This window comes from Rhinolophus sinicus, linkage group LG07, assembly GCF_036562045.2.
Source record: "Rhinolophus sinicus isolate RSC01 linkage group LG07, ASM3656204v1, whole genome shotgun sequence".
Classification (NCBI taxonomy): Eukaryota; Metazoa; Chordata; class Mammalia; order Chiroptera; family Rhinolophidae; genus Rhinolophus; species Rhinolophus sinicus.
The window spans coordinates 125,751,942-125,767,908 of NC_133757.1; the positions used below are offsets into that span (position 1 = coordinate 125,751,942).

The window sequence follows — 15,967 nt, forward strand, 5'->3', positions numbered from 1 at the left end:
TAAATCATTTTCCTTTTTTGGACCTCAGTTTATTAATCTATAAAATGATTGGGTTGAATTCAGTTCTCACTGAATGTTGAGTTGAATATACATATCTCTAAAACCTCTTCCAGATTTAAACATTTAAGAATGCAAACCACAAGTTGTTTGTCCTGGTGCCTCTGAGCAAGGGGAGAGAACGAATTTACAAATTCAAATTTAGTGGTTTTCTAGGGGCAACAAGCCAATCAGGTCATTGCCTGGCATTTCTAGTTAGTTCCAAGTGAGTCTACTCTCCTGCATTGTGACATAGCTATGATATGGCAACATTTTTTTTACTGCTCTTATAAGCCGTACTGCTTCAACACTGGCCAGAGATTCTAAACTCCGTCAAACATTTTGATTATATTGAGGACATAAGAAACAAATTTCAAAGAAAAAAAAGGGTTTCTTTGTGGATTTTGAAGCTGGATGCAGGCAGGACATCACTCCTAAAATCTTACAAAAGGAGAGTGGGGAAGTGACCATTAGTCATCACCACACAGGGGTGACTTCAAATGTCTGCAAAATTCATGCAGCGTTTCAGCAGTAGCAACGCCCCCATGTGAGTTTTTACATGGGCATTTCATCAGTAAAGGGATTTGTCAAGTAGCTATTTTCTTGTAGAGCAGAAGGAAGTATATTTTGAAAACAAAACACTTGTCTGGATTAACTTTTATAAGTTTGAGCCCAGTGATAGCTAGACCAAAGCTAGCGTTGGCTGAAGGCCTTTCTCTTTAGCAGTGGTGTGCGTGAGTGTGTGTGTGTGTGAGGAGAGAGAGAGAGAGAGAGAGAGAGAGAGAGAGAGAGCAGCAGATGGTCCTGAAAGGCAGGAGAGAGGTCAAGTTCCAGGTGTCACACAGGTGGCCTTGCTTTCTCAGCTCTCACAGTACAGTAAGCTAAACGCTGCAGCAGTCCCTGTTTTGGGGTGGGATCAGCCATTCTACTTCACAGACTAATTACTATGTCGACATCCATTGATGGAATACATAGGAGTCCGGCAACCCCAGCTTCAGTGAAGACAGCTCTTCCCATGCTTTCCAGTTGGGACATCTTTTACTCCCTGTTTTCACGCCGCCAGGCCGCCTCCTCTCCTGCACTGCAGACCACGTCCTCAAATTGTCCGTGTACGCGTGCCAGATTTGCCTTCAACTGATCTCTTCCAGGTCCCGAGTTGTGTGCCTTCCTGTGGCGGCAGTGTAGCAACTGCAGTGTCATAGTTACCCCAGTAGCGTGTAACGAGTGAAATAAATGACCCTGCAGCTTGTGAATGAAAGAATGAATGAACCCTCAGTGCGCACTCCCTCCTTCCTACGGGCTCCACGGAGAAAATATTGCTCTGATTTAGCAACAGCTTTGAAATCTTTGACCTGTTGGAGGGAAACAAACCAGACAGGAAAGGCGAAAGGAGAAAAGGGGAGGACGAGTGGCCAATGAGTCGACCAGGCTTGGTGGCCGGCCCCGCCCCGCCCCGCCCCGGACACGCCCCGCCCCGCCCCGGACACGCCCTGTTGGCATTTGTGCGCGTGCGCAGGCGGAGCGCGGCCCCGGTAGTAGCCCGGCCCGGGGACGCGCAGCCGGGAGTGTTTGACGTGGCAGTTCCCAGACCGGCTGAAGTCGGTGCTCGGCGAGCCTGTGGGGACATCGGCGCGGGAAGACGCGGTGCGAGCTGCGGCCGCAGTGGGACTTGGGGCACCGGGGGCGCTGGCACCAGGAGCAGAGCCGGGCTCTGGGAAGCCGGGCGGCGGCGGGAGCGACCAGGTAACGCCTGGTCCAGGCGGGACGCCCTCCCCGGGCACAGCTGGAATTGGCGCGGGGCGGCCTGGCGGGGCGGCGGAGGCCGGGAGCTCACCTGTGGCGGGGCAGCGCGACCAGCTCTGCTCCTCTGGCCCTTCCGTGCAGTTTAGTGACGGGGCTGGGGTGGGCGTGGGCATCTCCCCCGCCCGCAGCTCTCAGTCCGGGATGCTGAGCTGCAGGGTAGGGTCCTCAGCAGCCCCGCGATTCCAGAGCCACTGCCAGAGGTGTTTTCGTCTCCGGAACAACTAAATCCCCCAGCCCCCTTTCTTGGAAGAAGGGAATCTTGGAAATATTCACAGTAAAAATGGCAACTGTGTCTGCATCCTGATAGTGACATTGATTTTTCCAAACCCGAACGTGGTCCAGGGTGAGAAGGGTACCTGGGCTGGAGCGCGAGTGACAGTGGACGGGGGTTGTCCTGGGACAGAAGCGCCCCAGCTTTTGATGCTCGGCCTGCTCATGCCAGGTGGCATCCTGCCATGTCGCCGCTGGGAGCTGACTCAGGTTTCTGTAACTTGGGGCTGTGTGAGGAAGTTTGGACGTGGCAACTGGTTGCATGAGGAAGCAGAATCCTCCCAGGACCAGTTAAGAGGGACCCGACAGCTTCCTGCGCCTCCAGTGACATCCCTGCCTTGCTTTTCTTTCACTCAGCAACAGGCCGCTACGTAGGTGTGTTCTTGCTGACTTCCTAAAAGTGCTGGGCTGGAGCAGCCTGACCAAAGCTCAGGCTGCCACGTCTCCCTCTGCTCAGTGGGAGGAGGGAAAAGTGCTGTCAGTGACAAACTGGCCCCAGGCCTTTGCGTTTTCTCTCCTCTAGTGTTTCTCCCCTGCCACAGAGAAGAAAGTGGTTTTATGATATTTTTACTTGGTTGCTTTAATTTTGGAAACATATAGTTTAATATAAAAACGAAACCAAATAAAGAATGCCATTGTCTGAATATAGATCTATTAGTCTTAGCAGGTATAACTATTTTTTTTTTTCTTAAAAGGTAGAATTATAAAGTAACAAAAGGGAGAATATTCCTATGCTGGTTAAAGAAACGAGAGAAATTGTATTAATAGAATCAGTATTTTCTAATATATTTAGAAAGGCGTTTAGAAGCTTCATTTTGTAAGAGGGAACTCAGGGCAAGGGAGATTCTTCAGCTTATTCCATGTCACACAGCGAAGTACTGGCCAATTTTGAGTGAAAACTCTCTTTTCTTGCCAGGATTCAGAACTTTTTCTGTCTTGTTATAATTTTTTTGTTGTTGTTGTTTTTTTGAGAATAGACAGTTGTATGAAGTCTCTTATTTTGTGAAACCTGGAAACATGGAAAGTTTTAACAAATTGATGTTTAGTTTCTGAGTAGAATCAAAATGGATGTATTGTATTTGTGTGTGTGTGTATGTGTGTGTGTGCCTGTCTAAACACATATGAAGTTGCACTTTTTTTTCAGTTCTTTAAATACGTGTTCATATGTTCTTAGAGGTGTGAAATTTAAATCAGAAAGAAAGTCAGTCACCTTTGCCTATGAAACCACTGGCAACTCTCAGGTAGGCTGCGGCCTGCTTGGCCCACTATGACTCATAACATAAATCCATTATCAACTTCTTTATCTTCTGCTGTCTTTGTTGGACTATTGATTTCTCCCTGTGCTAACTGCCTGATTAAAATTCCTAATGAAGATAGCACTGAAAAGATGCAGGTCTTTTTAATGAAACATCCAATTGCAGACTACTGACAGTTCTGCTGCTCAGTCAGTGGAATGACACGCGATTATTGCCAGTGGTGTGCTCTGTGCTGAAATGGGGCCATGGAAACTAAAGGCACAGAATAGTAGCCACACTTAGGGGAGACTATCTGTGAAGCATTTCAGCCTTCCAGTGAAAAAGCAGTCGGCGTTGTTCCGATTTCATGGCTGAGAATTTGCCCAGGACTAAAGAAGTGAGTTTCTGAGTTCTGCAGAACTGTGGTTAGAGCCCTTTTTAGGGGATGATGGTATGATATGGTGTATGACAGGGAGATGTCCCCTGTACCTGATGGTTGTCCCTTTCCTCAAACCGTCAGAAACATTTATTAACACTGCTTATATTTTTAAGAGCATCAAGTGACTCAACCCCTCTTGTTGACATTTTTTTTTTTTCTGTTGCAGGGTTCTTTTGTAAAACTCTCACTTGGAATGACAGTTTCATAATGAGTCAACAAGGTTATGTGGCGACACCCCCCTATTCTCAGTCCCAGTCTGGGATGGGCCTTCCTCCACCACATTACGGGCACTACGGTGGCGATCCGTCTCACGCAGGCCCCCCACCAGGTAAGGGCATCGCTCTGACATGTATGTGACTATTGACTTCTCAGGCTCAGAGGTAGAAGATGTTCTGAAAGAGCAGCTTCGGGAGTGTGGTACGGTCATTATATGATGGCAATGGCTTGAGATTATAGGGTCCCTTGGAAAGACTCCCGGGGAAGAAATCTGTGTCATCCTTTTGGTTATTGCATAGAATACAGTGAATTTAGTTTTTAAATATAGATTAAAACAAAGATGCTTCCTGAATGTTTATTTTTTACTTGCTCTTATTATTTATTGTAGACTTGCTCTTGCTTTTAATCAGTGGTGTGATGTAAACACCCGGTTAAAAACATATTACATTTATATACAGAGGGTGTCAAGAAAACGTATACACATTTTAAGAAAGGAAAAAAATGTATTAAAATTATGCTGATGGTAACCACTTTGAGCACCCCTCTTGTAATTATAGAAGTGAAAAATGATTTGTATTCATCTTTTGTTATCGGTACATATTGAGTATTACAATTTTAATACAGTGTTTTTCCTTTCTTAAAATGTGTAACGTGTTTTCGCACCCCCTGTGTGTGTGTGTGTACATATATATATATGCTACACTGAGTTTGGCAATAATATCATAAAATTAATTTTGATACTGGAAAAATATCGTTAGATTTTCACACTAAAGATTACTCACTGGTAATTATAATTAGGAAAATAAAGCCTTGCCTTGAAATTATTATTGAGCAATCTTGGTTGCTTTAAAATATGATGCCCGGCCGGGGATGTTGGTTTAGGGGCAGAGGTGGGGAAGAAAGGGGTAATGGAGGAGGCCTCCGATGGCTCTGGTGGCGGTGAACACCACGAAGCCACCTCCCTTAACAAGGGGCTGCCCTGAGGGACCAAGTTTCAGGGTCAGGGGTGAAGCTAATAACAGCTTGTTTCAGGTTCGATGTTCCCCAATTCCCCGAAAATATTTGTGTAAGTAAGACAGTTTTGGGGGCTTCTGAAAGAATGCTGAGGAATGAACTCAAGCCCTTGGTGGAAATGGACTGTATCTAAATCAGTGAGTGTCCCTCGGGGTCACTGGGCCTGCCTCCAATATGTAGGGTCCAGGCTGTGCTGGGTAGGCTGGCGTGGGTGAAGTGTGGTCACTGAGTGGGGGGAGCCCTGCCCAGAGGCTCCATGGTGGCAACCACACGCTGTTTCCTTATGATTTAGTCCACCCCTAATTTTCAAAACCCTCCGGATGAGGTGTGCTGCTCTTGTTCAGGACCAACCCTCCCCATAACATTTCAAGTCTTGTCTCTGGATCCTTTAGGAACATTAACCCACCTTTCTCCAGTTCCTGTCAGGTGGTTCATTGCTTCTCAGCGTTTGTGTATAATGATAATTACAAATTACTCTTTTTTATTTTGAGTGCTTACCATGTATCAAAAACTGGTCCTAAAAACTTTATGTGTATTTATCTTATTTAACATTCATACAGTGCTATGCAGTAGATTATTAGCCCTATTGTACAGCTTAGAAAACAATGTCTGGAGTAACGTGACTGGTCCAAGGTCACAGAGCTGGTGGTGTAGCTGGAATTCAAACCCAGGGCCCTCAAGAACACAGCAGCAAACCCCACACACCCCTAAGTGCACACTCAGCACTACTCACACTTTTTTCCTCTCTCAGTCATTTTCTTAAACAAGTACTCACCTCACTTCGGGACCCCCCACCTTGCCTCTTGGTTCCCCGTGGCTCAGTGTCGTCTCCATAGCTTGGGCCCCATCCACTGTCCCCTTCTCCTACCAGGTCATTGGTGGCCTCCCATTACTGAATGCAGTAGACACTGTCCTATCCACTTTCGAATCTGACACTGTTTACCACTTTTGTTTGTTCAAAATCCTCTGCTCTTGTGGTTTCAGTGACACCGTCCTTTGTTGTTTTTCTTGGTGGCTTTCTGGACATCTCTTTCTAAGGAGCCCCCCTTCTTCTGCATGACCCTTAAGCATTGCTGTTTTTCCTTCTGTGTTCTTTCTTCATCCTCTTTTCCTCTCGCTCTATGGGTTTCCCCCTGAACTGTGTCATTCCATATGAAGAGCTAGTCTCAGATCTGTTTCTCCAGCTCACGTGTCTGACCACGCTACACCGTGCTTTCAGTTGCCCACCTGTTTTAGGCACATCAAACTTATCATGTCCAAAACAATTCAGGATTTCTTTTTATGACCCCCCCCGCCCCCCGTTTTTTTCTGGTATTCTGTATCTCACTCATTGGAAGCAGCACTCATTCCATTATCCAAATTAGAAACTTTCAGTATTTAAAAAAAAAAAATTTCTCCCCTTTACCTTCTGCAATCCAATTAGTGTCCCAAACTGTTTTGGGTAATTGTAAACGTCTTTCTGCCTGCTTCCTTCTCTCTGTCCTCCTGTCACTCTTCCTGTTCCAGTCGTCCATCTCTCACCTGGATTACTGAAATGGTCTCTTAACCACCGTCCTCTCTCCAGCACTGCCTTTCTCCTGTGCTGGAGGGATGTTTGTAGCAAATCTAATTTAGTAAGTGAGGAAAATACTGGTGGCGACATAGCAATGAGTAACATATACCCAATCTCCATCCTTACAGCACTTAATCATCTAGTGGGACACGCAGTAAGTAGGTTGACAATGACAGTATAGGGCAGCACTGCCATTAGGAAGTGGAGAGTGGTGGAGAAGCAGGACTTAGGCCTGGAGGGAACCTTCTGGAGGGAATGAACAATAGATGACAGTTGGTCAGGTAGGGAGGCAGCTTGTGGGTGGGAGGGGGCACTTCTGGGGACCTGCCTGAGTGTCAGCATGGCCAGGGTGCAGTTTGGAGCAGTGAGAGGTGGCCTGGAGTGGAAGTGGGGCCATCTTCAGACTTTACGTACAGTTTACGTTAAGGGCAGTGGTGCCACTGAAGCATTTTAAGCTGTGAAGGGTCAGATCCCATGTATGTTTTAGAAAGAGTCTCACTCCACATTAGAAAGTGTGTAGAAGGGATCACAGCGGGGAGACTGTTTTCAGGAGCAGCGTTTCTCTTCCTCAGCACTTGTGACATTCGGGGCCACTTGATTGTTTGCTGTGGGAGGCTGTGCTATATAGTGTAGGACGTTTAGCGGTGAAGAGAACCAACATTGTGCCATGAAGCTGCCTTTGGGGATATTGATTTTAAGCTGGTTATTAAGAAACAAGACTCAGAAAGAACCTTTGGCCCTTCCTCCCCACGTTCCTGCCCAAGAGACTGAGACAGAAACCTGCTCTAGGAAGGAAACCTTAGGGTGCTGCCAGAGCTGAATTTGAATAAAGTGTGGTAGATAAGAGGTTTCAGAGGGCCGGGCAGGCACCTGTGAGCTGGATCCCTGCTGTGTCCCACTGTTTCTGGGTTGCCCAGCAGAATGTTTCCTGCCATGATATTCCTGAAGTCCCTGTGACTCTTCCTTAACTACCTGTAAGTTGCCTGTGCTCACTTCCAAAATCTCATACCCCTTCCCCCTTTTCTCCTTTGTCCAAAAATGTCTTAGAAACACAGCGTTGCCTCACTGCCTTTGGAGTTTTCCTGCTTGTGTGAATTCTCCTGTTCATATATTGAACATTTGATTTTCTCCTGTTAATCTGTCTCTGTTAATTTGATTATTAGTCCAGCTGGAGGCACTTAGCAGCTGAGAGGAAAGATAGTAGTAATTCTTTTCAGCCCCCACACAAGCATCTTGGTCTCTACCCATCAGATTCTAGGGCCTGCCCTCCACACCCCCAATCCCCAGCTGTGCAACTGGAAGCCCTAGGCATAGCTGAATGTCCCTTCAGGGGCAGAAGCAGCCCTGATCTGGACAGGCAAAGCCTGTGGATGTCCTGGGGGTTGGGGCTGGGAGGTGGTGGTGAGGACCTGTCAGTGGTGAGCGTGTGTGACGTGCCACCACCCAGTGTCTTAGGAGCAGCGGTTGTTACCAACCTGATTCTGTCCATCCAATAGGGACTTTAGATAAACACTTTTCCACAAGTGTTTTTTCATTTCGGTTTTAGTTTGTCAGGTTTGGGGCCAGATCCAAGGTATGCTTTTCTGTGATGTTTCTTAGGGCTTCTTTGCTGATAACAGAAACCACTGTAGCGGGGAGGGATTTATTAAAGGGCACCAGGAAGTGAATATCGGAGAGAGCCAGAGAACCAGGCTTGGGCCTCTCGGCCATAGAAATGCACCCCGCCACCCCCCTACTCCCACAGGACTGGACCATCAGTGGCCACTGCCTGTCTACCCCAGAACCACATCTCTACCCCGGGTCAGGGGCCCCTGAGCTATGTAGCTGTGCTGAATTTGGAGCACACGGGCAGCCCGTTTATAAGGCAGACTAGGAAACGGGGGCTCCATGTGTCCTGCTCAGGCCCGTCCAGGAGGGCCAGCTGGAGAGGAAGAGGGATGGGCACTGAGTCCGCTAGTTGCCAATACCTGCCTCTGTGAAAGACCACTTGTGATGTCAGATGTTTTCTTTTGGCCTAAGCGTCATGGGTTCTTCCTCAGGGCATGGCTTTCCTGTCTTAGTACACTCCTCACACCGCTCTCTGAAGAACCCGATGATCTCTGAGCACTTGTAAATGCTAGTAACGTGGCCTGGGGAAGACTGCCTTTTCAGATAACACTGTATCCCTTTGCCCCGGGATAAAGTCCAAATGGCTCTCAGGACTTTGCAGTCTGGCCCCAGCCAAGCTGGGCAACCTCTGCCCCCGCCCTTCCCATCACCCGGCTGCCCCGAGCCCGCGGCCAGGCCCTCTCAGCTCCGCTCAGGCCCTGCCTTCTGCCAGAGTCCCTGTCCTGGCCTCCACTGAGGACGCTGCTCGTCCTTCCTCTGGACTTCTCTCGGGTCCTCTGGAAGAGTTGGGTCATCCCTCTCTCTGTACCGAGAACACTCACCACGCGCAGTGTATTCGCTTGTCTGTGCGAGCTCGCAGTGCCTCAAAGGCACACTGAGTGTGTGTGGAATCGTTGCTATAGAGTTGATTTCCAAAAATAAAAGGGAAAGAGCAGTGTAGGAAAATCGGTGTCTAACAGTTCTGCTTGAGTAGAAGAGAACTGGCTTTGTTTGCTTGTTTGTTTTGGTTTTGTTTCTAGAAACAGAAGTTTATTAACACGAGCATGGTGCACACACGTGGGGACACCAGACAAGAATAACTCCGAGGACGGGCTTCTGCTTCTCTAGACACACTGTGTGAGAGTTGGTAGTGGGACTGCTGTCTGCCTTCTGACTTAAGAAATGAGAATGTCCCTGGTTTTTTGTAGTGCATATAATTAGTTACTATTTTAGTGCTAGTGTTGTGGATTTTCTACTTTCATCACAGTAATGTTTCACACATGAAAATACAAGCGTGCATGTAATTATGGCATATATGTTTTGCTAGAATATAAATCTGAAAAAAGGAGGGAAGGGGATGTGGCTGGGGGAGAGGAAAGTGGGATTTGCTGAGTGATCTCCTTTCTGTACCAGGTGTTGTTCTGGATGCTCTTGTACCTGTTGCCTCATTTACTTCTCAGAACAGTCCTCAGAGACGGGCATTACCGCCATGACAGTGGTAAACATCTAGGTTTTGAAGATTAAACTATGTTGTCAGGGTCACAGCTGCTAAATGGTGGGAAGGGATTCAGACCCGTCTGTGTGACTGCAAGCCTCATGATTTTTTCTATTTTTCTGGGTTTGGGATTTAGAACTTTATATAAAAATGTAGAACTTTATATAAAAGTGTTTTAAGAATAATATTTTTTGCTTTCATTCTAAGTATATGAAAAATTGTTAAGTAAAACTGTGACTGTAAAGTTAATATAAAATTTATCTTAAGTTTGAGGAATCCTATTTTAAGAAAGGAACCTTTCCGTAAAAAATTTGGTATTATTCATGAATACTGTCCCTTCATTAGCTGTATTTCCTTCCAGATTATCCAAGCATCTGAAAGCATTTCTGGACAGTATTACTATATAAGAGACTCTCTCTGGGCAGCTGCAAGGTCACCCAGTCAATTCCCTTGCTATCTGGGGGATGAATGTTCTCCAGGAAGATAGAAGAAAGGAGATGCTACGTCTGAAGTGCCATTACGAGGTCTGGTGTAGGCATCCTCAGAAGGCAGAGAGGAGGTCACTGATGACAGGGCCAGAGAGGAAGGTGGGAGCGACAGTAAATGCAGCCAGCTGCAGGGAAAAAGGGACGGCAGTGCAGAGAGCAACAGAACAAATGTACTTCTTCTTTTTTTTCTTTGTAAAAGTCTGGGAGGGTGTCCCAGGTACTCTAGTGTAAGCCTCTCCTTTGCAGTGAGGGGAAACTGCGTCCTCAAAGATAAACTTCTTGCCCAGCACCGTACATCTGCTCGGAAAAGGCCTGGTGCAGCCTTGAACTACTCAAACCCAGGCCCCCTGATGTTTTCTCCGATGTCACACTTTCTGTAGAAGAATAGAGAAAAATATCTGAGAACAGGGCTCAAGAGAAGCCACTGAAGATCTCTGTTCGAGAAGAGCTGCTTGTACATGAAAACGCAGTCGCCACCTGGAGCAGTGGGCCCTCACATATGACCCCCTGTGTTGTGTGAGCAGCCGTGAGGACCTTGCAGCCCCGCAACTGTTTGTCATCCAAGCGTGTGGGTTCCTGGAGAAATGAGTAACTCCAAGGGCGGGATTTGTTGGAGAAACAGGTGCTCCCCTCCATTTGCTTTCCTCGTGCTGTAATTCAAAGGCATTTCCAGAGGTCTTGTCTTTTTCTTTTTTTTCCCCATAGAGTCAGGATGCTTTAAGCCTTATGCTGTTTTGTTTTTCCCGATTTATTTTCTCTCATCCCCCTGGCATCTTCCATTGTGTGTTCTAGCATCTTTGTGTGATCGTGTGTTCTGTTAAGGTGTCTCTACCAAAAGGAAAGGTGATTTCTTCTGTTTCAGTTTCTGTTTAGTGTGAAAATGCTCTCTATTGTTACGATGGTCAAATGACTATGCCAGAACCTGGCATGGCTGGGCCTGTGATGGTTTAAAGGAAAAACTGTTCTAACCCATTTCTTCTCCTCCTCCCCTCGGAGTTTGCATTTTTAACCTGAGTCTTTGCATCCTGTCTCTTAGCACTCCATCCTCTTCTAAACCCCTGCCTTCCGTTACAGGTGTGATGAAGCCGGCAGGGCCTTTGGGGGCTGCTGCACCCGGGGGGATGTTGCCACAGGGCCCTCCACCTCCTGGACCCCACCAGTTTGGCCAGAACGGAGCTCATGCCCAGGGTCATTCTCCCCAAAGGTGAGCGAGGTTGATTCCAGCTTCCATTTGTATATTCTGCTAAAATTGTCCCACAAGTGCCTTCTGAACTTGTGTGTTTGTTGATTGAAAGTTTGACCTCTTGACCTGCCCATGTCCTTGAAAGGATGTGCTAGAACACTGCCCTGTGATACAAAGTGTTTAGAAAAGTTAGGAGGAAAATAAACAATACCAGTACATATTAACAAATATATAAAAATTATGGTGTCGATACATTTTAGGTTTTGATTATATTCTTATTTTAGAGTTTTGAATTAATCTCTCATATCTTCAGATGTCTATACATCCTGTATTCCCCAAAACAACTTTAAATCCCTTATTCTCTTGATTCCTTCACAGAACTGAGCTCAGTGCCAGTAGGTGCTTGGATAAATATTTTGAAAATTAAATCAGATTGTGGCCCATGGGAGAGACTGGATTTGGTGTGGAAGGCACCGCTACCAGGGAGGGACTCTTGAAAGGCTGGGCGATAGTAAGAACAACACAGAAAGGAAATCTTCTGTTTGTGATATAATACATGAAGGGAGAGTTGGAGGCAGGCCTGGAGAAGCCAAAGTAGGAGACGTATGGGATCCTCAGAGCCCGATGTCGTGCGGGGAGGCCTGCGGGGTCTCTGCTCCCGCTCCCCACACAAGAACGCAGGATATGGTGAGGCCAAACAGGAACACCCATGGAGCCATAGATGGGGGAGTCATACCACTGTAGTCTCACTGGTGGCTGGGTTGGAGAAACAGGAAGCAGGAACCAGACAATTCTCAACCCTCATTGCTCCGCTTGCAGGCTCAGCCACCATCTTCTTGCCAGCCCCCATTTTTTTCTCTCTTTCTGCTAGCGTAGCCACAGCAGTTATATTAGTGGCCAATGGCTCACTGGTTACAGCTGACGGCCAACCAGCCACAGCTGATGGCCATGCAATCACAGTTGATGGCCATTTACTACCTGAGCCAGCACCTGTCTATGTGAGGCCGAGAGCCTGGAAACTTCTTTCTGGGGCTCTGCCCCCACACCCTACAACCCACTCGGGACCGTCTTCTGAGCAGGGAGCCTGAGCCATACCATCCCTGCTGGAAACCCCGCTATTGTTTGTCCTGGGAGGTGTTGCTGTGAGTAGATAGTATTCACGCTGGAATTTCTCCAAGGATCATCTAGAGGCTGTTGCTTTCCAGATTCCTTTCCCAGGTGGTCAGGCTGCAAGGTTGAGGTTTGGGAGGGAGGAACCCTTCAGTATGAATCTGGACCCTGTTGATGGTGAAGCCATTTAGTCACCTTTCAAGGAGCCTATAGTCCCTGCTAGTGGCAAATTCCCTCTGGAGTTTGAAAGATCATCGCATTGATCCCCTTATGGGGTGTCTGTGGGCTTGACAGTTCCCGGCTCTTCTGTGTCTTGATAACATTTGCTGTTGACATGGTAGCTGTGAAATGCATGTGGAGGTAAATGCAGGAAGCAGAGGACAGGTCTAAGTAATTTGGTTTACATGTGACTGCGGTTTGAAGAAGCAGCAGTGAGAAGTCAAAGGGCCTGACCCAGGTCCCTACTGCCTGCCCCGCCCGATGGTGCTGGTGGGGCGAGGGCGGGGGAACAGAAAGACTGGGATCCAAGAAGCCTCTTCTGGGTGCTGGTGTCGTTACTGGGCCTCTAGGTCTCGTTTTCCTCACTCGTAAGTTGAGGAAATAGAATTCCTAGTCCAGAGTAGAGGGCAGAAGTTCTGGAGCAATTCGTTGTTGTGAACCACCAAGTATCTCATTTCTTTTTTTTCAGAAGAAATGCAAAAATCAAACAGCTGCTTTGAAGTAAGAAAAGGTTTGGTTCATTACTACGCATGAGCCTGGGTTGGACTGGTCTTTGCCTTGTGTCCATTTGTTTCACTTGAATTAGGTTCCTTAGGACTCAGCCATCTGGGGGCTTTGCCATCAGACAGACCCTAGTGTGTGCTGGTGAGCTTAGCGCGGCATCCAGCCATGAGGATGCCGACTAGTGCCCAGGCAAGGCCCGGTCCACCTTAGCAGTTGGCAGTTTGTGTATTCCCTGGCTGCGGGATGCAGCACTGGCCTCTGTAGCTTGCCACTCCTGCTGGCCCCGCCCATCTAGTCATGGCGGCGCCGGTTATGGGTCTGCTCTTCCCGTCATGCCCAGCGAAGAACCCACACATTCTGCCCCCTTTCCTCCACGACTCACTTGCTTCAACTTCAACCGTGATTGATAGGTTGGAAATGGGGTTAAAAATGAAGACGGCTGGGGGAAGTCTAGCAGTCACCCTAAGCCTCGGCGGTTGCCAGGTGGCCTTGCCCTCATGGGACATACTTCTGCGTTCGTGGTTCAATGCCAAGGCTGAAGGGCGCAGTGATTGACAGGTGGATCATGCCGTCTGATGACCGGTCGGAGTGCACAGGTGCACACAACCTTTGATGATTACAGCGCTTGGTGGGAGTTGCTTGTACCATTAGAGGGCCCATCAAAGACGTATCTTAAATTTTCACTAAGCGGTCAAATAACAACAAAACATAATTCAGTCATTATGTTGATTGAAATTTAACATGTATGATTTTTATTTTTAAAATACTGCTATTTCAAAAGTAATATTTCATAAAATTTAAAATCATACCTAGTGTGGGGACAGAGCCAGGAGAGCAGTTTCCAGGCTCTCGGCCTCACGTGGAAAGGTGCTGGCTTGGGCAGTAGATGGCCATCAGCTGTAACCAGTTAGCCATTAGCCAATATAACTGCCATGGCTACGCTAGCAAGTGGGGTTGTTGGTTGGCAGAGAAGCGGACAGCAGATTGCGGCTAGCAAGTGTGGTTAACAAGCGGGGATGGCAGATTGCAGATTGTGTGGATCCTACTTCCTGTGTCTCGCCCGACCCGCCAGCGAGACTGGGGTGCAGAAAGACCCCTCGTTGGGGTACTGGCAGATGTTTGCTTTTGTGTGTCTACCAGCCACCAGTGAGAATATAGTGGTATGGCTCCCCTATCTATGGCTCTATTTTGTTCCTTTTTGTCTTCACTGTATCCTGCATTCTTGTGCGGGGAGCGGGAGCTGAGAAATTGCATGACACCTAGACGGTTGTCTTTTAGATCTTGGCTGAGCAGAATAAATGTCTTAAACTTGTAAATGGCACTAAAGTTCTTTACAGAGGGTTTACTGCTGGGCAGGATTAATCTAAATAAAATCTATCACCTAAATATCTATTTGCTAATTATAAGGAGAAAAGTCAACTGTAAGTGACATATTTTGACCAAGAAATAGCCATTGGAGGTAGAGGAGGAAAGGAGACTCATCTTCCCGGATTAAAGCTGCTGGGGTAAATCTGCTGATGAAGAATTGGTTGCAGTAGCAAAGGAGGGAACAAGAAAAATAAGAGAAATAGTGGCGGGGTTTTTTTTGTTTTTTGTTTTTTGTGTGGAAAGTGATGAATGACTGGATTTGGCACAGCTCTTTGTTTCAATCAAACCGTGAAAAACTTGGCACCATATCCACACTCTTACAAACGTGAGCACACAGCTCACTTCTTGAGCAATTTGTGGCAAACTTGAACATGAGAAGTGTTTGTAGTTGAGCAGGCCCCAGACAGCTGAGTTAGCTCTCCACAGGTCTAGGAACCAACTGTGGCTAAATTGTCATGTTTTCAGAATCCTCTTGAGATAATACTGTATTGACTGTTCTTTTTGATGATGATTCTGCCTTTGCCTGACATTCAATGAAACGGCGAATTAAAACACATAAGAGAATGTTTCTTACCCCAGAACCTGTTAAATGAAGTAATCAACATGAGAAATATTGAGATCTGTGTGACTCGTACTTTTAATCACATTGTATTTATAGCAGAGGAAGGGGCCATTCTGTTCCTTCTGCTCATTCTTACAGTTGGAAGGCTGGGAGCTCAGGAGACCAGGTGCTTTGCCTGCGGTCGTGCATCGGGTCTCCAGGTTAGGTGTCAAAGGACCTAATGGTGACACCCACATGCTGTGTGACCTCGGATAAACTAATTTAGTAAAGTAATGAAACTGGAAAGTATTAAGCCACTTTGTATGTTTTAAATGTTCTGTTAATTTCTTCTTTATATGAAACCTTTTGTTAGCCTTTTAATATTAATTTTATTTTCATTTTTGGTAATATTGCTTTTAAAATCCAAATCTATTGAAGACTTAGAACATTCATGTTGTTCAGAAAATTTTTTGTGTGTGTATTTCTGAAGCCTAATTCCTAGGATTTATATTAAGCAATGAATGAAAAAAGTTGGCATTTATGGGTCAAAAAGTAATGACTGGTGTTTGTACATTCTCTTATTTTATATTTTAAATCTTTAACCTTTTGTTAAGTTAAAAAAATACTTGTGGCTGCTTGTGTCGTAACTTTTATTTGAAACATATTTCATCCTGTTTCTACCGTCTATGTAATATATGGTTCATACAATTTTATATTTAAAAAATGTTATTAAAATATTATTAACTAACCTCTCAATTGGCAGTGAAGGATGGAAGGCAAGAGCACAGGCCACTCGGGAAATCATTTCTGGTTTAAAGAGAAATTGAAATCACAGTATGCCACTGGGAAATTTTAATTCTTATTTAAAATTGGTAAGAGCCATAATGTGACTCCACGGGAAGGCAGA

The 15,967-nt window shown here is 46.4% G+C and overlaps 1 protein-coding gene across 2 annotated transcripts in view; it reads left to right on the forward strand.

The window, feature by feature from the left end:
- The first annotated feature begins 1,565 nt into the window (after window positions 1-1,565).
- The window catches only part of SEC24D (SEC24 homolog D, COPII coat complex component), a 76,979-nt gene continuing 62,577 nt past the window's right edge, over window positions 1,566-15,967 (forward strand). For both annotated transcript variants that reach the window (XM_019744507.2, XM_019744508.2), the window contains exons 1-3: window positions 1,566-1,779; window positions 3,950-4,111; window positions 11,210-11,339. In XM_019744507.2, coding sequence (XP_019600066.2) covers window positions 3,991-4,111; window positions 11,210-11,339 — 251 coding nt within the window. In that variant the 5' untranslated portion in view covers window positions 1,566-1,779; window positions 3,950-3,990. The remainder of the gene's footprint in view (window positions 1,780-3,949; window positions 4,112-11,209; window positions 11,340-15,967) is intronic.